General features: G+C 33.3%; 2 protein-coding genes across 2 annotated transcripts; one reads left to right on the forward strand and one right to left on the reverse strand.

Moving 5' to 3' along the window:
- Nucleotides 1-79: 79 nt before the first annotated feature.
- Nucleotides 80-4,857, reverse strand: LOC120348090 (dehydrogenase/reductase SDR family member 1-like). Its single transcript, XM_078118189.1, has 8 exons — nucleotides 4,590-4,857; nucleotides 3,687-3,836; nucleotides 3,199-3,278; nucleotides 2,857-2,989; nucleotides 2,330-2,473; nucleotides 1,863-1,932; nucleotides 1,607-1,684; nucleotides 80-1,441 (listed from the first exon to the last, which is right to left on the reverse strand). The coding sequence occupies exons 1-8, from the start codon at nucleotides 4,728-4,730 to the stop codon at nucleotides 1,278-1,280; spliced, it is 960 nt and encodes a 319-aa protein (XP_077974315.1). The 5' UTR covers nucleotides 4,731-4,857; the 3' UTR covers nucleotides 80-1,277.
- A 15,326-nt stretch (nucleotides 4,858-20,183) lies between these two features.
- LOC120347506 (nodal homolog 3-A-like) lies at nucleotides 20,184-22,860 on the forward strand. The gene is made up of 3 exons (XM_039417519.2): nucleotides 20,184-20,590; nucleotides 21,264-21,483; nucleotides 21,650-22,860. The coding sequence occupies exons 1-3, from the start codon at nucleotides 20,236-20,238 to the stop codon at nucleotides 22,368-22,370; spliced, it is 1,296 nt and encodes a 431-aa protein (XP_039273453.2). The 5' UTR covers nucleotides 20,184-20,235; the 3' UTR covers nucleotides 22,371-22,860.
- Nucleotides 22,861-23,195: the final 335 nt, after the last annotated feature.

Consider the following 23,195-nt stretch of genomic DNA (forward strand, 5'->3'; position numbering starts at 1 on the left):
ATGAACAATACTCGTTAGGTATTTTCCATTTAATAACTGGCAGAGTTGTATATTCTAAGTGGGCTGTGTGTTATGAAAATACTGTAATGTTATGCTATACTGCAATTCTGGGTAGACAGAAATTTTGTCACCTATTCCCGTTGCCATAAGTTCATAATTTCGACACTTTAGCCCTGACTAGAAACGTTTTTAGTATTTATCAGCGGATGGAAATGATAAACGTTTGTTTCTACGACAACTGTTTCCGCTTTAGCGTTAGCTTTGTTCTTTATGTACAAAATGCACTTTATTGCTTTTTTGCTTATATATGCAAAAACATTGCATGCAATTATGATGAAGTTCAATTATTAATTATTTATGACAGATTTTATTGATAACTAAACATTGCTTTGTTTAAATATAAACACTCGTTTTACGTTACTCGTTAAATTTGGGTATACCGCTTTTTTTGATGACATTATATAAAAGTGACTTATTTCTTGTGCCGATGCAGTATATAACACGCTTGTTATCACAAATCAATGCGCGCAATTTAATCATAATTTTACACAGCGCTGAGATCTTTGCAATTTTTCAAACGTTTTTTTTATTCTTAATTCATAACATATGTTAATTCGTTATGATTGGCATAATAATTGCATCTGTAGTAGTATTAGTATAGAAGTAGATTCATTTGAAAAATGTTATTTTCATGAAGTAAATTTTGTTTTGTGGAATAAAATACCAGCGAGGTGCCCATGTGATTGTGTGAATTTAATTAGTTTCAGTCCAATGACGGCAGATATTTGATAACGAATTGAAAAAAACAAATGAACACTACTATTATAGACATCAATCAATTCTTAATACACATCAGCAATCTAGCAAAAATAATTTTCACAAAATGATCTATGGTTACACTGTTGAAAATACTAGTTTCCGATGAGGTTTATCCTACTGGAAAAAAAATATATATATTCATATCGTATATTTGTCATTCGCAATGCAAAATTTTGTACATACTTTAATTGCAAAAAAAAGAAACTCAACTTTATGAAATAAAAGATTTTGTGCAGGTATTCAATAGAATAGAGTAACAGACAGCACAGATAAGAGTTGTGAGCGGACGAATTTTTGGTTTCGAAATCTATCACAAACATGAGAATTTGTTCTTTGCAGACACGATTGAATGATTAAATTAATTTTGAATGATTAAATTAATTTTGAATACGATCTCAACTTACTGTCCTACTTTGGTCCTAATTCTACCATGCATACCATATCTACGCCAGAGCAATTTAGGCGAATGTACTTTCATTTTTTTCTTGAGTCATGGCATATAAAATCATTTCTACCATCCATCTTGGAAGGCGAATGAATTCAGGTATTAACATCGCTGTCAAGTGAAAACCTGAGGCATTCATCAAATCTTTTAGACAGAAAAAATCAACTGGTCGTTTTCCTGAAAAAATAAAACTATAATCAGATTCACTTTTGTTGTGATTGAGAACGCAAAATCGCAACGCAAATACGATCGAAGTATTTTTTAAGAAAGTAAATAGGGTATTCAATTCTTGGCCTAGAACATAAGAATAATTTAATTGCATCAATCGCTTTACTAAATTACCGTCATCAAGTAATGCATGCTCTCGAGCGACATCTGCGGTCAGAATAGTTTTCCCTGTTTTCGACATGATCATTTTATCTAAATTGAAAAAGGGTATAGTTCATTTTTTTAATTTCAAAATGTTATTTCCTGTTTTTAAAGCTATCTTCAGCCATGTAGCGTAAGTCGATGAACTGAAACCTGTAATTTGGGTACAGTTAATAAAGAGTTTACCATAACATTTTTTAATTTGTTTATTTCATATTAGGGAAATTACCTTCTAATAAAAATACTACTACTTTTCCAACAAATTCCACCGATTCACCATGTTCTAGAAAATATAGAGCCTGTTGAAAAAAATTAAGAATAAAAATAAAGCTTTATGAAAAACAAGCATATGCTCGTCGGAATTTACGAAGAGGCATTTCAAGGGCGTCTGAACTACAATACAGAAAGTTTTTGAGGCTCCCTTTTAATTTTAAGTCAGCAGAATATACAACTATTTATGGCCATTTGTGGTGTGCTAAAATAGAAGTCTTCATGCGTGTGCATATTTCCAATTTATTTGAGCCAAATAAAATCTGGTTCTGAAAAAAGTTATTTTGATAAAATTACTTTAATAAGGTTATAAGTATATTTTGTGACTTCGACTGAGTCAAGCAATACCGTTTAAAATTTACAATTTGGGTACATTAGTTTTTGTGAGTTTTTAAATTTATTTTGTCTCAATTAAAATAGAGTTACCTCTTTCGAAGTGTGAATCCTTGAATTTGATTTGACCGCAGCATTCACAGCATACTCTGTTTTTACTGCAAAAGGCCACAGCGATATAAAGGCGACGTTGTATTTTTTTAAATCAACGGCACAGTCCCTTGCCATTCGATCTAGCTTGAAATATATAATACAAAATCAATCACCTGTATAAGTCTGTTTACGTATAAGCTATTCAATAAATATATGAAAATAGAGTTGAAACAATCTGAAATATAACCATAGGTTAATGGTAAATCGAACAGCATCTTAACATTCAGTTGCAGAATTAATATATTAAAAGGGGTTGATTTGTTTCCTAATACTGACTATAGATATATAAATCAATATGAAATATTATTAACTCTGATCTAAAAGGAAATGACAAAAGTGGTAATGGCATAAGATGTTGGTTGTTGATAAATAGTTAATCTAATACTTTAACAGTTTAGCTTACCAGCCTTGGTCTTTTCTAAAAACCTTCTTTGTGTAATTTTATGCATGTTTTATTATATTCTTACCGCATTTTTTCCTATTCCATACAAAGGTGTTAACATATAACCCAAGCTTCCGACAGAAGAAATATTTATGATCAGTCCCTTCCTTTTTTTAATCATCAATCTCGACGCTAAGACCGTACATCTGAAATTGTTCCTAAAAACGGTAAGCTTTTTGGTATTTTTTCCATCGGAAGTTTCTCTCCGTTCATAAAATCTTACCAGATTTACCACTAATTCATTCAAAAAGCATTCAGTCGTCTCCTCGTCCGTGATCAGAAAAATGTAAAGTAATTATCATAGCTTATACATTCCACGTATTCTACTGTTAATACTAAATTACTCAGAGAGCAAAACTTAACTAACCTTAATCCTACATTGTTAAAGACCTCCCACGAATCATCTGGTTGATCCCAAAATGAAAGTTCCGAGTTATTCGTGATGAACTGTGAAGATATTTAAAATAGTACGCTAGCTTTTTATATTGATATTATTTGTGATTAGAGGATGTGATTAGAAGCCCGCTATCATCACATAGAATTGAATCAATTACATCCCAAGATTTAAGTTTTATCGTTTTCCCACGAATACTGGGTTTATTTTCTCATTATATAGAGATTAGAAATGTTCGAACATTGGTTAATTGAGAAAGGTAAAGTAATAAGAATTAGATTCGTCGTAGAATGTATGTTTTTATTGTAACAGAACAAGTTACATATTCAACATATGTGCAAATACATCACTGGAAAAATACGATTACTTTATATTATTCTGACACCTTCATGTAATAAATCAATTGTCAAATTAGAATGGATCACGGTTTATAGTGTCACATGACTTAACTTTTCAGGTACCTGAGATGAAGAAGATGCATTGTTCACGAGAAGATCAAGTCGACCCTGATGATTGTGTTTTATTGTTTCGAACATTTTATCTACTTGCTCATCGTTTGCATGGTCACATTCAATCGGGTGTATTCTGCCTCCGCTTTCATTTCCTCCAACCTTTAAAATCATGCATGACTTTATAAAATGTTAGGGTTTGGTGACTGGTCCCTATGGTGTACGAATATTATATACGGACAGGTATTAAACGCCGATATCCAGGCTTGTCTATGGGACATATTTTTCTGTTTAATTTGCATAGCAACATGCCTGTCCTTTCCCATCACATCCCATGGGATTCTCATTAGAATAAAATTCAATAAACATTGTTAAATTTAGGTTTAGCGTCTACTAAATAGGACTACATGTATGAATAGACATGGAAAACAACAAAATTTACTGACTTTATTAACTTTATATTCATAAACTATTATACATGTTTCCATCAGCCCCTCCACGAAGTATATTTTTAATGCTGAATATATTTTGCTCTTCCTAACTAACATGAGAGCTATGCTCAAATATATGGACACGAAGTCCATAACGAAATGTTTTACCATCATTTCTCCGAAAATCGGATGGTTTTCGTGTCCCATGGGAAATACATATGTGTGCTGTTCCATCCCGCGAACAAGCCTGCCGATATCTATCTCTGCATCAGTACTGATATTGTTTGTTGCAACTGTTGTTTTCACGTTACTTATATATATATCAAAGCTCAGTATATTTTGAGCAATCTTGATGTTGAAAAATGTCAGGTGTGACTTAATGTATAGTTAAGATTCGACTACATGAATGTTAATATATAGAGCTCGGGAGCATATTCTATACGTACAGATATGAACACATTGCTAACACTTGTTGATTTCATACCTCATTGGCAACAGCTTGTAGCGTTTCCATATTTCTTCCTGTGATGTAAACCGTAAATCCATGTTTTGCTAGTTCCAAAGCTATACCTCGACCTATACCTCTAGAACCGCCGGTTACGATGCATATTCTCTGATAAACCATCTTATATTTGCGAATTTTATATAAATGAGTTATACAATCTAGTGGTTTATTCTTTGAATAATAATATATTTTAAACAAACTGACATTGACTATTTGAATATTGAAGACTTGTCCCCCTTCCAATTTTCTTATCTGTTATCTGAGTTAGGTTAGGGTTAGTAGTAAAAAGTATTATTACTTGTCCTAAGGTAACAAAAAATGAGCAGAATTGAAGAAAACAGATAGAGAAATTAGTGACGGGGCAATGCCAGGATACGACGTAAGATTGTGTTTAAAAAACGTCTATTAAAAACAAATTTATATATCTTTGCAACACATAAATTTTCATGTTTGCAAATATCGTTATTTTGACTTCCATAAAGTCTAATTTTGAAACATTATATTGGTATGATCAATGATCTTATAATGTTTTTTTCATTTTTTTTTTATATTGAACGAACCAACCTAGTTTAATTAAAATAATATGAAAGGGGTACATTGGCGCAAAAACTTTCTGCAGGGCGATACAATTTGAATCATTATTAATGTAGATAGTTAGAGTCTAATGCTAGGTTTGGGGATGATTTTAGCTTTGAAAATTTGATGATCAAGCATATATAGGTGAGATTCTACATCAAATAGTTTCTCTTTTGTCGAAGACACCCGAATAATCTATACAAGCAAGGTTAGTGACGAGGCTGCGAAGTCGAGGTATATATATTTACAATCCCTTGAAAAAAATTTGATCCAGACTCGAAATAGGTGAAATTTTAAATCTGAATTCTGCTCCGAAATGCTGAGAAGCCCAATATTTGACAACACTTAGTGGATTAACCTACACTTGAATTTCTATTTTACAATCATTTAGGATGTAAATCATTTTTTATCACAAAAAGGAAAACAGAGACAAGCATGATTTTGCGAACTGTGCTGGCTTAAAATAGTAAATTAAATGAAAAATAAAATTGCAAAATAATTGAATCGTAAATTTTTTAAAGGAAAATACCAGGGAATTGTAGAAACTATAACTACTTATCGAAGCACGTAGGAACGTACATAAATAAGTTTGGGGTATAGGCTCACAGAAATTGTAATACAGTTAAAGATAGATGACAGCATTTAACATAGCATTAAGTACATAATGAGATGTGAAAATACAGAATATATTAAAACGACACATTCTTCTAATTATTGCTATACATCTATATCCAAAGATTCAATGGTCAATCTAGCTTCAACTGATTTGTACTGCAGACATCCTCAACGTATTTAAATAACAAAACTCAGAATTACTTTACTAAATGATACCGTTGTCGAGTTGTTGTCCCAATGAAGTTTTAATTAAACGAAGCATATGAAGATGTGGCTACGTTTTAACGTAGCCGACGGCGATTCACGCATATAGCATGTTTCATTTGTGATTGAACGTTGCATTGCTTATGATCATTCAATGTTTAAATATGAGTCACGACTAGGCAAAATGTGTGTGTTTCAATAAATGTGAACATTACATCATATCGTGTTCAACTTTCAAATTTTTCTGCTTGATAGGATAAATAATTCCGACCTTATTTGTATTATGGTACCGGGGATTTTAAATAGAAAAATGAATAATCTTTTACACGTTAAATTAGTTATCGATACAAAGATGCAATAAATAAATATTTGATAAATAAATAAATTATTCCCAGACTTAATAGAGGAGGGGTAACCCCTCTTTGTGAAAATGTAATGTTTTGGCGCATAGTACATGCGACATTTAAAAGTAATAAAAAGTATATAACTCCAGATGACAATGATTGAAGATCTTAAAAAATGCCTGCATTTCAAAAGATAGTTAATCGCGAAAAGATAGATTTGTTCACAATTTCTGTATCCGAAGGCTTGCGAAATATGGATCTTTTGCGCAAAGCCCTCGCCACTAATGTGAAATTTAGGAAAAAAACACCACGTTCTGAAATAACAAATTAGTAATTATACAATTGCGGTTCGGGTTAGAAATGATTTGAGAATTTGAATTTCCGGCGCAATTTGCATTCCTAGACCTCGCCCTGAAACCGTAACTATAGATTATTTTTCTTTATTTCTTGTGGAGGCGGTGGTGTTTTCTATGGCGGGGGCTTTGTACAAAATATCTCGAAATACTTATATACAGTGGTGGGATTCATTTTTTTTGTCAGTCGGTTCCATCACAAAAGACATATTTTTCATCCGTGACAGTATTCAGTAATGATAACCGGTTCACTGGTCTCATAAAATTCCGTGAGACGGTTCTATAGAATTAAACTTCAGCATGCCCTCAGTAAATGGTTGCTAGCTATACATGTATAAATGCGTAAAACCAGTAAACAAACGCGAATGAAATGGTATATAGGCTGTCAATGGTAAACCCGCCCAGTATCGGTACTCAAGACGACATTAGCGCCGCAGTTGGCGCGCATATTTCATAGACTATAACGGTTTGGCAGAATGTCTTGGTCTGAGAGGGAAAGACGCCAGCGGAAAAAACACGCCCATTAATATTTTAATGTACGGTTATCAAAAATCTTGACCATGTTTATCGTCATAAAAATATCGAAAACTATCTAAAAATCACTCTATATATAAAACTGCCCACGTTTACAACGAAAGATAACTAGAGAATCACAAAAAATGCAAATTTCTGCCCTGGTGATGACATTCCCCCTAAGAGCTAATGTTAAAATTGTTTTGTTTACGTCACTTTTATTTTTGCGCGTAGGATGGGTTTTGAATGACTATGGTCTATTAGGCAAGCCACCTGTGAAAGAGCCCACTTTTTGTACAGATAATGTTTGTTCTGTTGTGTTGTCGGGTATTGAATTTCCAGTTGCGCGCAAAGCATTTAATTGACGACTAATCCGAGTCTGTTCAGAATGTCTTGCTTTATTAATTTAATTGTGTTTAATTTAATTGTGGGAAAAAAGAACATTACTACGAAATATCACGGTCATTAAAAGTGTTTCAAACCTTCGGGATATCTAGTTTTGATTCATATTTTTGCGATGTTAATAATTATACAAATTTGATATGTTCTTCCAACACTGACTTTGCTTTATTACAGTGCTACCACCCAAGATTATTTTCAAGATACAAACGTTAGCGAAATCCCTAGATCTGCCATAAAATATCAAAGGCTACAATTTATTTTAGTACAATAAAAATTGATTGTACAGTGATAGCTCGATAGTCGACCAAAGCATTCGAGTCAAAAATGCTGCGGTATTCGAACGGAAATTGGGATCTCCAACCGAGCGTAGCTCGCGGCCGAGTAAGATGACGCCACCCGAAACAGAACTCGATCGATACAGGTCAAGACTGACAGACGAAAATCTTGGCATGCAATTGAGAGTTTCCAAATCGTTAATTCGTTCAGTAAAGCCAAAAACATTCCCAATTGAATAGGCATTATATGTTTTATTTTTATTATATGCTGCAATATATCATTAAACATATTCAGCTGTATGAATGCAGTTGTTCGTTTTATCATAATATCAGGTAAAATAGTATGACTGAAAAGTTGTGAGGCCCGCTCCAAACATACCAAAAATAAGCTGTTGATAATCATTCAAATGTGAGAAAAGAATTTCAGTACTCTGCCAGTAGCGTATTTTTTGCCTAGCTCTATAACAAAATCAATCTATTCGTGTTCCAACGCAAAGCCTGTTCTATTGTTGCGAATGTGGCATAATTAACACTTGAAATAATGCTTCCGATGTTCGGGTTCGGAAAAAAATAATTCGTTATATATGTGTTTATTGTAATTTTTGAAATATATACAAATGTTAAATTCGTTTATGATGTGTTTACACATCGAACAGAGCTTTGACCAAACAGTCATAAATCCAGTTGAATACAAAAATTCTGATACTATTCATTTATATTACGGTTTTTCCAATTTCTGATTAATTGCCAGTTAACTAATAAGAGAATAAATGTAAGTAACCTGGTATGGAAATTTGTTGGATCTGAGATAATATACTGTTAGAGAAATAATCAATTAATAAAGCTTCACGCCCTTAGCCTGTAAATTAGGTTAGCAACGTCGTACAAAGTACGTATAGTTGTATGGTATCGACATCCCGTTACTCAACAAAGGACAAACAGACCACCGTTATAATGGAGTTGTTCGTATAGTACAGGGGTCGGGAACCTTTTTGGTCAAGAGAGCCCTAAAATATCCATATTTTCAATTGCATTTCCGTGCGAGCCATATAACATTTCTTCACTTAATCAGGCCTGAAACGTTTACTCAAAAGTCAACACATTCCATGTCAATATATATTTAATGTGACTTCTGATGCTGCATGTTGTCGCTGCGGGCCTTGAACGGTTGCTCACATGCAGCCCAAGTTGAAACCTACGATACTCATCACCCTTTTTCGTTTAGGCATCTCCGTAGTATTTTAAAACTCTATCGCTTTGTGATGTCACAATATATGTTGAAGAATCCCCATGTTTTGTCACAATGCCTGTCTGGTAATTCTCTTAAATAACATAGACATGCGCTGGGCCCGCGTTGTCAAACGTATTGGGAATTTTTTGCCAAATTTGGCCATAAAATAGTTTGAAGTCTAGTAACAATAGTAAGCTTAATCTTAGAATAATAGATTTTTCTGGGAGCCATATGCCGTCACCAAAAGAGCCATATATGGCTCGCGAGCCATGGGTTCCCGACCCCTGGTATAGCATATGGCTACGGTGTAAACTTGTGATCTTTCTCAGATTACTACAATTTTGTGGCCGCGGTTTTGGTGTAGAAATATGCTCAGTTGGAAAATCTGTACAAAAACTTGTTATTTAATAGTCATAAAAATAACGACAGTAAAAATGATCAAGGTGGAAAAAGCGTCCATTTGGAATATGAGTTTGAAAATAAATACAAACGCTGCACAAGATTACTATATTAAATAAATCACTGGCTCACTAGAAGAGAGCAAGAAACCGACAACGATGGCAGAATGCTTTGAAAGTCATTTGCTGTGGAATCATGACAGACATTTTAAGAACAATCAGCAATAGGAATGAATTGCTGGGAATGGCCATATAGACGTTGGCCATTATTGACCCAATGTGGCTTCTTTACGTCACAGCATTTGATGTTGGTTAATTTATTTTCATTAAATATCATCTATACTATTGTACATCAGAAATATTAAAAACGTCTTTTCGATAACAACACTAACCAAGTATTTCTTAAGAACTGGAAATTATTCATTAACTGCTTTAGCAAATTCCAAAACTTCTTGTACAAACATAATAAAAATGATAGTGATAACTATACGGTTGAAACTGTGTTGGAACTATTACCATTCCCTAGTTTCATGGAAATGGACCAGAAAAATGATAAGACATTCATGTCATTGAGTCGGTATCATACTGTCGATTGTATAATTGGAATCCACTTCGCACAAAAGATTATACTATTATACATATATATATGGTCTGAATTATTTTAGTCTTATTATACTTTAAATTCCTACCGATGTGTAATTTCATAAAAATCCTCTGAAGTAAGCTAATTATCATTACTATTTGCAAAAACGGCATCAGGGTTAACAATCGCTGCAATTACAAATTACTGATATCGAACAATGTAACAAAAAGTTTCAATTACCGCGTGGTTATTGAAAGCTATACATGACATTCAGATTTTAGCTTGTAAACATGAGTCTTTGATATTTTCAACGAACATCTTGGTATATTTCATGATCATGTGACTGTTGAATTTCTACATCTTCGGGCGATACAGGGGTCGAGTTTTCATAACCTCCAGATGCATTGTCATCATTCGTTTTTGGTTGTTGTCTGATTGTTGCTTGCGGTTGAGACCTTGGCTTGTTAGGCTGTTGCCATATCCATCTCTTTTCATGCTTCCATCTTTTCTCGCCCATAGAAAGGTACAGCCCAAAAGTAACAGCGTGAAATAGGTGTATGCAGAATGTAACTACAGCGACAATAATGACAAAAATGGGTAAAGAGTATGCAGATTGGACGGGGAATGAATAAACGCCAAATACGATAATTGCTATTAAGTACGTTAAAGATATGCCCGCGTTCATGATCAGGTCGCCAACATTTGGGGCGAAATATCTCTTCCATTTTTCTTTACTCTCTGGCCTACTAGATATCTGACACAGTCCTCGCAAATATGACAGCAGTACTAATATCCAACTACCAAAAGTTGCCCATACGAAAAAAGCGATTGGTCCAGAACCAGTGGGCGGAATTACGATGATTGGTCCCCAAGATCCAGCACCAAAAACTAATTCAGCAATCTTAAGTATTGCTTCTGGAGATTCCACATAGTAACTGTTGAAAAACGTGATGCCTGTGATATCCATGGCTGCAAATAAACTAAATCCAATTCCAAACGTTCCAGCAACGGTGAAATAAATGCCTGTGTCTCATTATAGGTTGGATAAATCTGAACAACAAAAGGAACGTAAGTAACCATTAGTTCGTTTCGCTAGACAGACGAAAATAGATTGTACCTAAAAGGACATATGAAATTATTCATCTGTGACAATCACGCGTGACAGAACGGCTGATGATACAACAACATCGGGCGTTGCTAGTCCGAATGCCTGTTTTGTTGACTTAGTTTTGGTTAATCTCAAAAAAAAGCAACCGGTATATTATGACGTCGAGCCACATACACGGACGTATTGTTATTGCGTTTAAACTGGGAAGTTCTGATAACGAGGAACGTGAAGTTTATTTAAAACGTAATTTATTCACATACGTTGCACGCTCACACTCATACAAAGCAAGTTAGTATAGGTAAGTTTGTTTGGTGTCGCTCAAATTATGTATTCATCGCTCAAATTATGTATGGCGCTCAAATTATGTATGGAGAAAAATACCGTGAAAACGAAGTCTTTGGCCAAATTCAGGAACATGTTGATTTGCTTATGCTTTGTAACAGAATTTGCAATCGGTAATTAAATGATTCAACTTCCTTCCGTAAAGTCATTATCGTGCAATTGCGGTTGAATCAGGGACAATATGCTCTGATTGAAGTCATTATTCTCCAACATGGAGTATAAAATTTTGGTGGATTTTGGAGGATAAGAAAAGATGTGCTTTGTCCGAAACTTATCGCTTGGGTGAGATATTCAAGAATAAAACAGTTTCAAGCATCACAGTGTAATGCAGTGTGTCCCAAATCTTTTTCTGCCAGCGCCCGTTTGGACGACTTTTTGACTAGCAAACGCCCCCCTGACGAAAAAAAAGTAATTTTATTCTCCCTTTATCATTAGTATAATGTAAAGGCTGAGCCCAGTGAAATACCTACAGCTTGATAATATCTGGCTTTATTTCAGTCAAAAACAATCTTGAGTTTCGTCTGACACTGTCGAGGGAATCTCGTTTGATATGTAAAAGTGCGTCCACTGCACTAAATACACGCTATACCAAGAGTGAGCTGAGTGAATTTCTTTTGACCCGATCTCACACGTGAGGATATTTCAATTTGATTCTGTTGCCAAAAAATGAAACACTGAAAGATTGAACATGGTTTTGAAAGTATAAACCCAATGGTGGTGGTGCATTTTTGCTTCTGGAAATTCAGAGTTATCTAGCTAGAAAACGTAAACCAAAAGTATCTTAACTATCTCCAAAAGTTTGTTTGCGCTTGAACTTTTGTTTGCGTATGATTATACTCAGAAGTTTCGAAAAATTTTCAACCATGCACTTTCTGCTCAAGCGTACCTTCTGCTGTCAGAACATGGAAATGAAAAAGTTCAAACAAAAGAACGCCCGCTAGATGGTACTGCTTGATAAATTTGGTGTTAAGTAGTTTAGCACACAATTCGTTGACCTCAAGATGGCGCTGTTCCGAAGCGTGAACAGTGCTGCACAATATTTTCAACGGCCCGAAACGCTGTTGCGCTCGGTAGAGAAAAATCCATCTGCTCTTCAGGTCGATTCAAACGTTTACCATTTCTACTGGGAAGTTTTTACCCACCTCGCTAATAAATTACAGAAAAATCCGTGCTAGTGGAATTTCCTAATAGGCCTTTCAGATTTTATAATATATGAAGCAGATGAGAAAATTTAGATTGTAATTATGGCAAAAGTGCATTGCACGTATAGCTTTGAACAATAAACAAATACAGTTATGTAAAGTGTGATAGAAATGCAAAGCTAGAAACGTTTAATTCCTCTTTAGAAAATCCTGAAATTCATCCAAATTTCGACCAATATATGTTAGTTGTATTTACAGAACATTTGTTAGTAAACTAAATTAATTATCACCTAATTAGTGGAATTTATAAACTACTATGTTGGTCCATTCCATCATTTCTTATAAAAAAATATTCCCTACTGAAAATAATGCTGTCAAACGGAAATTTATGTCCCAGTCGCTATTGTTAATCTAATCGAGCGAATGAACAAAACAAATAAAGTATTTTACCGCCACCGGCAAAATTGGTCTCTTTTCAACATTTTATTATGTTTTCATAATTCCAAATTTTTGACATAAAAATATAATTCAGTCGGCGTGAACTTCAATTGCTCGTGCGAGTCATCTGTTGTATCGCCTCCAAATGACTAAAATTTTTTGATTTTTTTTTTGGAGTTTTTTTTTGGTTAGTAGTCTCAGTCTCGGCAATGTCGCTTTTCTCTGGCCCACACGTAATACATATCAATGGGAGATTAAACATTCGAACATAGTGTACTATTCAATACCAAATGAGTCGTTGCAATAATTGGAATCACAATTGTTTCGGTCATTCTCTGAAATGAATGACAACTTTTTTTCTCGAGTACTAGAGTTTGTGTTCGAAAATCATTTGGAAATTTCAAATTCTTGGAAAAAAGTTTTTGTCTTTCTTATTACTGGTTTGGTATTAAAGAAAGTTTATTGTCGAAATCTAGATTATATTTCAGTCTATTTACAATTGTATATCGGCAACGATGTCATACGGTATCTAATAAAAATACAAAGACCTAAGAAAATTTATCGACTTTACTTTCACTCAATCCATTAAGGTAAAATTTATTTCCGTTGTACCTAGTGCCTTTTGAAGAAGAAACAGGGAAGACTAATCGCCGTATTGCTCATAATCATAAACAACTTCAAATCGGAAACATTCGACAAACGACAATTAACACGTCCGTATCTAAAACGATTTAGTCTAACAAGCGGAAACGAAGGGAAAACAAAGGTGTGAAACGGCAAGAGAGATATCGCTTATGACATAACAATATTGTTCAACGAAGTGTGTCTATATTATTAAAGGTTATTGTTTTCATTTTACACCACGTGTACCCAAGCGAGACCAATACACATAACTCCATAATAAAAAGTCCACAACATTTATCCGACAATGAATCCGGCAATCAAAACACAAAGCTATATTGTATTATAATTTTTTCTTTAAGTGTTTCACAATGTATAGAATGCATGCTTTTACGTGTTGTTGAATATGACCGTTTTGTACCAATTGTGTTTCAATATTTGATACAATAGCTAAATGATTTATTTCAATTAATTGTATTGTTCGAACAATACAATTACAATGAAATACACGTATTAATGTTGATATAATTACAACATTATTGTAAATTGGCTAAATTTTATTAAGAGAGAGGTCCAGGTGTAGAAGTATAATTATTCATATAGTTTGTCCGACCGCGCCATAAATACGTTTGCAAAAATATTACGCATGCTATTTGTTTTTGGTAGTCCCGCCACTTCCCGTGATTTATTTGATTCGAGGTGTGCTAATCGGAATTTGTTGACTTCCTTGTCGCACTAGTAAATCTCTCCATATATCTTTAGTGTCTGCTTGCGATTTCACCAAAGCTCCTTTTCATTTAGTTGAGGGCTTACATAAAAATCCGTCTGAGCACATTTCTTGATCACCAAAAATTGGGTGCATCTGTTCTAGAAATCAAATCTGCTTTGTCTATTTAGACCTACATTGTTTATAGATTTCGTCTGGATTACGTCGTATTAACCCGTGTAATCGGACAAGTATGTGGATTGAAAAATGTATAGTAAAAAGTCAATTTCATGGAGTAATTAATCCCCTCGTTCCCATTGCACTTGATCAATGAGTTTATTATGATTTAACGGTACTTACGCAACGTGTGCTTGGTATATGCACGCACGATTCATCTATATAACGGACGTCCGATAAACCACTTTATGTTAAATAGATAAATCTCTTATCAATAACTGGAAGCGATCAATTGCAATGCAAATAAAACAAAAGTTTTGATGTTATATCGGTAACTGGTTTGAATTAGGTTTATTTATTTATTCATCGAATGCGAAACGTTTCAATTCCCATTTAAAAGCTATTAAAAACTATTTCCGTTAATATAACACATTATCTGTGATAAATACATCAAACATTTACGAAAACAAAGAATTCAGAAGCAAATATTAGTAAAATGGAACTGGTTTACGTTAAATTCAAATTGATGACAATGAAATTGATTTGATTTCATCCCGATTTAAAATAACATTAACGTGTTTACACACCAACACAACATACATCTTTTATATGCACAAACTCCTAAAATAATGTTTGCAATCGGTTTATCACGTTATGTGAGTCCGCGCAATTTTAACCACACAAATTGTCTAAATTTATCATATAAATTCTCCATTTGCACTTGGCCAAAATGGATATATTTGGGTTCATACGGCGTTGTTCAGAAATCTAGGCTTTAAAAGGTAGCAAACTTTTAGTAATTATATTATTAGACCTAAACAACAACACGACCTATGTTCGTGTCCCTCAATTATTGGTGGGTCTGCTTTGAATTGACATGCAAAGTGAAATTATCAGTTTTTGGTCAATAGGAATATGATATAATACCTATTGTTATATTGTTAACAAAATTCACAAATCATTCTAGGTCTCGATTACGCCATATTTAACAACACGTAGACGCATGCATCCTATATATAAGTTTTTAAATGCACCTTGGATAGCCACTTTTTTTACACTTCATACGGAATTGAAAATTTTGTGACACATTTCCTGAGATGGATTGAATATCCCCCAAAATCATTTTATTCCTTTCATTTTTGGCTAGGTATTTCTGTGAGTTCAGTGATTGTGAAATCAGAATGTTGACAACAAAATTTTTACAAAACGATAATTCATATATATGTACACTTCGGTAATAGCAATAAAATGTAGGATTTTTTTTTATAATGAAGCAAAGTGAGCTTCTTCGTGATAAACCTTATTCGGGAAGCAACGATCCTAGTACTGAAACTCATTTGCTTTGATAATGTAAATAGCGATAAGACCATATTTGCATAATTATGAATCGGTTTGAGGTGAATCTCTAATCTATTTTTTTATTAAATCTTATCACTATATCTTAAAAAACAAATACAATTCATATTTCGCTCTATTGACAAAAATTTTCACACATTACTGATCATTTTGTTTGTTTTAAAGCAATCATATCGTTTGATATTTATTTTAATAATCACAACAATTTTATACTTTTGATAATAAATAAATGTACGTAAAATTGCAATAACTGAATGCCCATTGAAGATGCAATTGTATAACGAAAGATTATTTACCATTTTGATTAGATATTTTGAAACAAATAATAAATTTACATTGAATCTGATCTCATGACGCGAGCTCCTTGGGTAAGATCCCAATGATTGAAAAATATGAACAATATATTAAACTGAATATTGAAAATCTAAAATCCCCAATCGTCTGAAGCAAGAAAATGATTGTCGTGATGGTTATTTTCCGAATTTTCCGTGGTTAATTTAATTATTACATTGAATTAAAAATTATTTAACATTTCATGCACTACAAATAATAGTTACGTTATTCTGAAACATAATGCGTGTAATGTATATTATTACTTTGGCGACAGGGATGAAATATTAATATGTGGTTTAACTAATAGATTATATCTGGGTAATAAATAATTCTCAACTTGTGTAATCGTGGATTTTGGGAACAATTTGACGCGACTGTGACAATTTTCTTCTTCTTTTCGCACTCATTAACGGTAATTTGGGGGTTGATCCTGTCTTGTGTCTTTAATTAAAGAATATGATGAGCGTGCCAAAAGCGCATGCGGTTGAATGTCTGCCACACTTAATTGATATAGTCCTAAAACTTATCAATTTCCGATTGGATATTTTTTTAACTTTCTCCGCGCCATCGCAACACTTTATCAAATTTGGTCTGCCGGTACTTTAGATATCTTGCTTTTGTTTCACACAGATTATTACATGATTTTCTAAAAACTCATTATTTCTTATCTCATAACTCAATTACTGAATTTTGAGAACGTGTCGACTATGATATAGACTGTTGTTGCCAAATTTGGGCAATTAAGGTATTTTAAGATATTAAACCAAGCATGAAATTAACAAATTGCAAAAAAATATATTCAATCATTTATGCATTTAAAGAAAATCTTTAAAATCAGAACAAATTACTGCCGAATGATAGTTGTTTACCAAACGTAGTCTACATACCTATTTTATTACTTTTCCACACATTTTCTTGTCTTATTAAGGATGAATGAAATGGATGATCAAATGAACAAAGACTAAAAGTTGAAAACCATCCAGCAATAGTTATGCTAGTACCTTATTATCAAAAATTAGAAGCAAATATAATTTAACATTCAAACATTTAAGAATCACTTTACACCTCAATGTATGCGCACTTGTTTGTTTTTGTGTTAACAATTCAATTTATTTGATACAGACAAAATTAAGTAAACAATGTTTGGACCTCCTGAAATATGCGCACCAAGATGGCGCGCAGCCTGAACTCAGGTTGTGTACCAGGTCAGGGTTCAGGTTATGCGACATCTTGGTGCGCATACTTCAGGAGCACCAATGTTTGAAAGATTATTGTAAAATATCAAGTAAATTACGGTATCTAATTGTAAGTAGCTTGTACGCGCCTTGTAAAACTCAAAAATTTAATGTCAATAATGTTTCTATTTTTTTACTTTTTTTACGCCGATTTTCAAATAAAGAATATAAATTCAAACTAATGGATTGCATTCTGAGGTATAAATTGCCGACACACTTTATTCCATCCGTACACATCTGTTCATTAGGGTGGAGCGAAGCCTATTGAAAAATCTGGTTCAAGATATCTCTGTCAATGGAAACTAATTAAAGGTCAAAATTGCAATTTGATCGTCTGCCACAATTAATTGATGTGTTCCTGGCACTTATCTACATAATTTACCTGGCGAATAATTTTCCATTGTAAGGAAGCATTATCGAGTCTTGTCTGCCGGTACACTCCGATACTGTATTTTGTCTTTGGAAAGATTATAACAAGATTTATGTAGCTATTCTATCTCATCATGAGACTTGCATTTTTAAAATCAGATGAACAATTATATGGTCTGGACACCACCGGTATGCGTCCTATCAAATCAATCCGTCGTGTTCCCAAAAACATTTATGATGAGATACACTAACTTTATACAAATATTTCACATATTAAAGAAAAAACAGAAATTTATAATTGTCACATAAAAAGTCAAATATTCCGCACATCATTAAGTATGTTCACTTAATCATTATCAATGGATCAATTCTTATCGCTTATTAAAATATATGAAAGACGAATTCACCGACACGCGTTAAGCAAATAGAACTCAATACTGCATCATTTGTTTACTAACTTGCATCGTAATATGATTTTGATTCAACTTCGTTCGTTCGTTCGTTTAGTGTTATTATTGTGTAACAAAACAATTCCATTGGGATTAAATTTCAATTTAATATCTTTATTATTTCATTTAATGTCTACAAAGGCGTTTATGATATGAGAACTTAATACAGAAAAAGTCGAATTTGCTAATCAAAGTTACCTATTCAAAAATACTTATTTTTGATGAGCTATCGCAATCTCATTTTTCAGCGACAGACGTTGAAAACCGATGTGTCCGAGTCTCGTGCGTGTCTCAGAGAGAGAGTTATATTTAATTATCCCTTTCCCATAAACCTCATTTAAATGATAGTATCCTGAAAACTTATCAATTTGCACAATCTTTAACGCATAATTCTCAATTTCGTCCCCATTCATTAAGAAACAATGCCATATCTCGTCTGCAGGTACTTTCGATAGAGTGAATCTGTCTGTAGGAGGATTGTGATTGGGTTTGTCAAACCAGCATTGTTCGTTATCTTTTGACTGGTGTCCGTCAATCCCATTTGCGGTTGAACTATTATTCGACTGATTCGTTTCCTAGATCACCAAAATAAAAGATATACAAAAACGCTGTTCAATGATACCAAATTTTTGTTGAAAAACTATAGGATTTGGGATCGAATTTGAGTGACGTTTTTAGCAAAGCTGCACCAACTAATTGTGTATGCGTTACAGTTATGATAATGTTTGCTTGCCTGTTGAATTAATAATAATAGTACGTCGGCATTTATGTACAATATCATTACGCTAGCTTCAATCTACGTTTCAGTTGAACACAAACAAATATACTCTCGCACTTTCCATATGTTAAATCGCACCTCATAAAAGATTTGTTTGTTTACTTATCTATTCATTTTTAAATCGGTTAAACCTTTTATGTTCAATAAATATGCCCAAATGAATTTGATTTTGCATCAACTCCGAACTAATATTTTAAAATGATTTAGTTAGATCTTGATATGAAAAAATTTCACACTTAAAAATTCAGGGAATAGTAAATATATGCCAATAAAAGAAAACTATTTCATATCTAATGCGTGTCTTTTTTGTAACATATGATATACCGAGAATATAACAGAATTAAATCTTCAGGTTTATATTCGTGAAATATTGAAACAACTGATTGACTGAAGTATATTAATTGAATTTGATTATCCATTAATATGCTAAAAAATAATAATCATTTTATTGTGCCGCTATACAAATAAAATACATCAAAATTACTTTATATATTTCGCAAAAACACATGTCTGATGAGTACGTTTTGTTTGCTTATTTTGTTTGTCTTGGCAGCAGGAGAGAACGAACACGAGTCGGCACACGAGAGGGAGACGACGAGTGCAGAACGGGGGAGAGATAAGGAGCGATAACACAGAGGAAAGGATTATGTGACAGAGAGAGAAAACCAGTTGCAGACAGGTGCGATCGCTAATTATGGCTTTCATGTATCGTCCTGATAAGAAGTAGTAAAAGTATAGAGGTAAATTAATACAATTGCAATTAATGACTTCGTTCATTGTTTGCAAACAGTAAACAAATTAAGAAGAAGAAAAAATATTTCGATCGACGAGGGAGTATATAAGCCGAAGTGCGAAATCAATAATCATCAATGTTTCTTGTTTAATAATAAGAATAGTTAGCAATGATTTCAACTCAATAAATAGCATTGAGTTGATAACCAGATTGGTCTAAGTTTGTATGTTTGTATGTTAACGATGACTATTGTTTTATATTATTCATGAACACCAGAACTAAATGTTTCTTTTATTTCTACAGAATATTTTATATAATAACTTCAACAATACTCTGATATAAAAATGGATTTTTGTGCAAAAGTGAAAATGTCACTTTTTGTATTCATCACATTGAGCACTTTCGCCGATTCAACGAAATTCGGATTACCTCAAAGAATGTTGGAATTCCACAGTAAAGTTTTGAGTCAAATTCAAAGTCACTCCGCATCAACGAGTTCAGCCGAAAGCAAATCGGAAAGCACCAGCTACATGATGTCTCTTTATCGGGAGAAAAACGGAAAATCAGCGGAAGAAGAATTTGCCGTTTCCGCCCGTTCTGCATTTACTCGCCGAAACCGTCGGAAACAAAACAAAATGAACGGCAAAGAGCGAGTCGCTTTAAAAAGATCAGACACCGTCAGAAGTTTCAACGTTATTGGTGAGTTACTTTCAATTCTTGCGATTTTCCCCAAAATGGTTTCGTGAGTGAAAACAACGCATATACTTTGTTGAACTACCATTCTGATATTTAAATTTATTTTGATTTACAATGTTATAACATCTTTGGCTTCCGACAACAAATCTTTATTTATCTTACGGAATCCTTATTTTAGTCAGGTAATCCACTTAGCAAACTTTCGGGGATAATAGGGGTCATAGACCAAATTGTGTATTCAAAATTACGAGTTTTTAACAGCGCTTTGTGTATAACATAGGTTTTCATGTCGTTTATCGATTTACTAATTTCGTTTTAATCCTAAAGTTAACAATTGGACACTTTAAAAACATCAATTCTCGCCAGGGCTTCCGTGTAATAACGTTATTGAGTATCATCGGCAAACACTTGAGAAAGCTACAAATCTCGTAGTTTTATTCCTAGTTTGCTTCACCAAAAATGCTGAAAAATTGCGATAGTACAGCTCCATTAAACAAGCTCTCTTACTTAAAAACAAGATTTAGACAGATTTGTGTATCAAGGCGATGTTTATTCATCATCTTTTCACACTTCTATCAATTTCAAGTGTTATTTTTAAGTTGAACAATGGTACAATTGCCCCTAAACGACATCGACTATTGAATTAGTAAATAATCTCTATTGTTATTTTTTTTAGAATCAACGCAGGAAAATTCAAAATGGATCCTGACCTTCGACCTCTCCAATGTTTTACCAAACGAACGAATTCGATATTCTGAAATTCAAATCAATGCTCCCAACTTCATTCTTGAAATTGACACTATCGTTATAAAAGCTCGTTTTGTTTCAAAAACTGTGAAAACAACAGAACTAGGAAAAATTTCACACACCACTAAAAGAATTCCTTCAGATGGAAAGTAAGTATCTTTATAAAATATTAGATTTAAAATAATGCTATTACAATATATAAATAGAATAAATCACCATATAACCTACGATGAAATTCGTATTTAGTTGAGAAAAGTTAAACCGCGATCAAATAATATACATTTTACTAAATATATTTCCTTTTTTTCTTTTCAGAATTAACTTGGAAGTAACCAACTCAATTCGTCACTGGTACAAAACCGAATTCAGGAACCGAAATTCAGAGACAGAATCTGTTGAAAGGCTTCAAGAATCAAAACTTTCAAACGAAGATGTTACATTGATTGTGTTTTCAAATAACAAGAATTACGGATTAATCGATGCAGCCCACGAACGACAAGAACGTCACCGTCGCGATTCTGCTGTACCAGCTACCGCTCATTATCGTCAACACGATCGCCAAAGAAGACGTAAAGATAAGAATAGAAGACGTAACAAGACCGAATACGAATCTAATCACGATGAACGGTCCAACGATGTTGAAATGAATAAAGAGAATGAAATTGAAGAAGAAAAAATCAGCCCAAGAACTGTCAACCAACAACATCACTATTCTGCACCTTCTCATTGTCGCAAAGTTCCATTCGAAGTCGATTTTGATAAGATTGGGTGGGGTGAATGGATCATCTACCCTAAACGTTACCAAGCTTTCAGATGCGAAGGAATGTGCAACTTCTCTACCATGCAAAATATGAAAACAACCAATCATGCTTACGTTCAATCAATTCATGCTCTAACAAGACCAGATCTTGGAATTCCAACTCCATGTTGTGTGCCAACCAAATTAAAACCACTCAGCCTCCTGTATTTTGAAAACGGAGAAGTTGTACAAAGAGATCATGAAGATATGATCGTTGAAGAATGCGGTTGTAGATGAAATGCGATATTGAACTTATTAGAAATATATTTTATTTTTTATATTTTGTACAATGCTTTATAGATTAAGTTTCATATTTTATAATATTTATATTCGCCCTTCGCCGCCTATGCTCCGTTTGTAAATAATGTTCTTCGATGTCTTAGATCTAATTTATTTCCATTTTTCCAGCTGTGATTTTTTATACCTATGTTTTTCAATTTATTTTTGTTATTTGTATTATAATAAGCAGTTGCCACAAATAATAGACTGCCAACTTGCTTTCATTTCAATTTGAATGATAAAATATAATAAAACACTCGCATGAATAAAGTATTGCTGTATTTAGATTCCGACTAATGGAATCTAGGGTACCCCTGAAGTATGCGCAGTTCAGGTTGTGCGCCATCTTGGTGCACATACTTCAGGAGGTCCTAATCGAGTTTGACAGGTCATTAATGTAACTGATCTAAAACATTCTATACTATACTCTAGTTTCGCGTCGAAATAGGAGTGACTTCTACTACAATAATAAACATTAACTATGATATTAATTACCGTACAAAACTTGTCTATTTGAACATCTAGAATCTAGAGGTAATTCCCGACCGTGGTTAAAAAATTCATTTTAGAGAGTCAGTGTGGGTGTTATCTAATAACTAGCAAATATATAAACATCTACGGTTAGAAATTATTCATGATATGATTCCGTACGGCGTGGTCCGAACCAGAGCTTATGCTGAATAAAAGTTTATATTATACAAACTATTTATATGTTTGGAAAACTCACGTCACAAATATTTTTATTTTTCAAACCCATGATAGGTTTGAATGGTAAAAGATAAG

This window comes from Styela clava, chromosome 11 (genome assembly GCF_964204865.1).
Source record: "Styela clava chromosome 11, kaStyClav1.hap1.2, whole genome shotgun sequence".
NCBI classification, from domain to species: Eukaryota; Metazoa; Chordata; class Ascidiacea; order Stolidobranchia; family Styelidae; genus Styela; species Styela clava.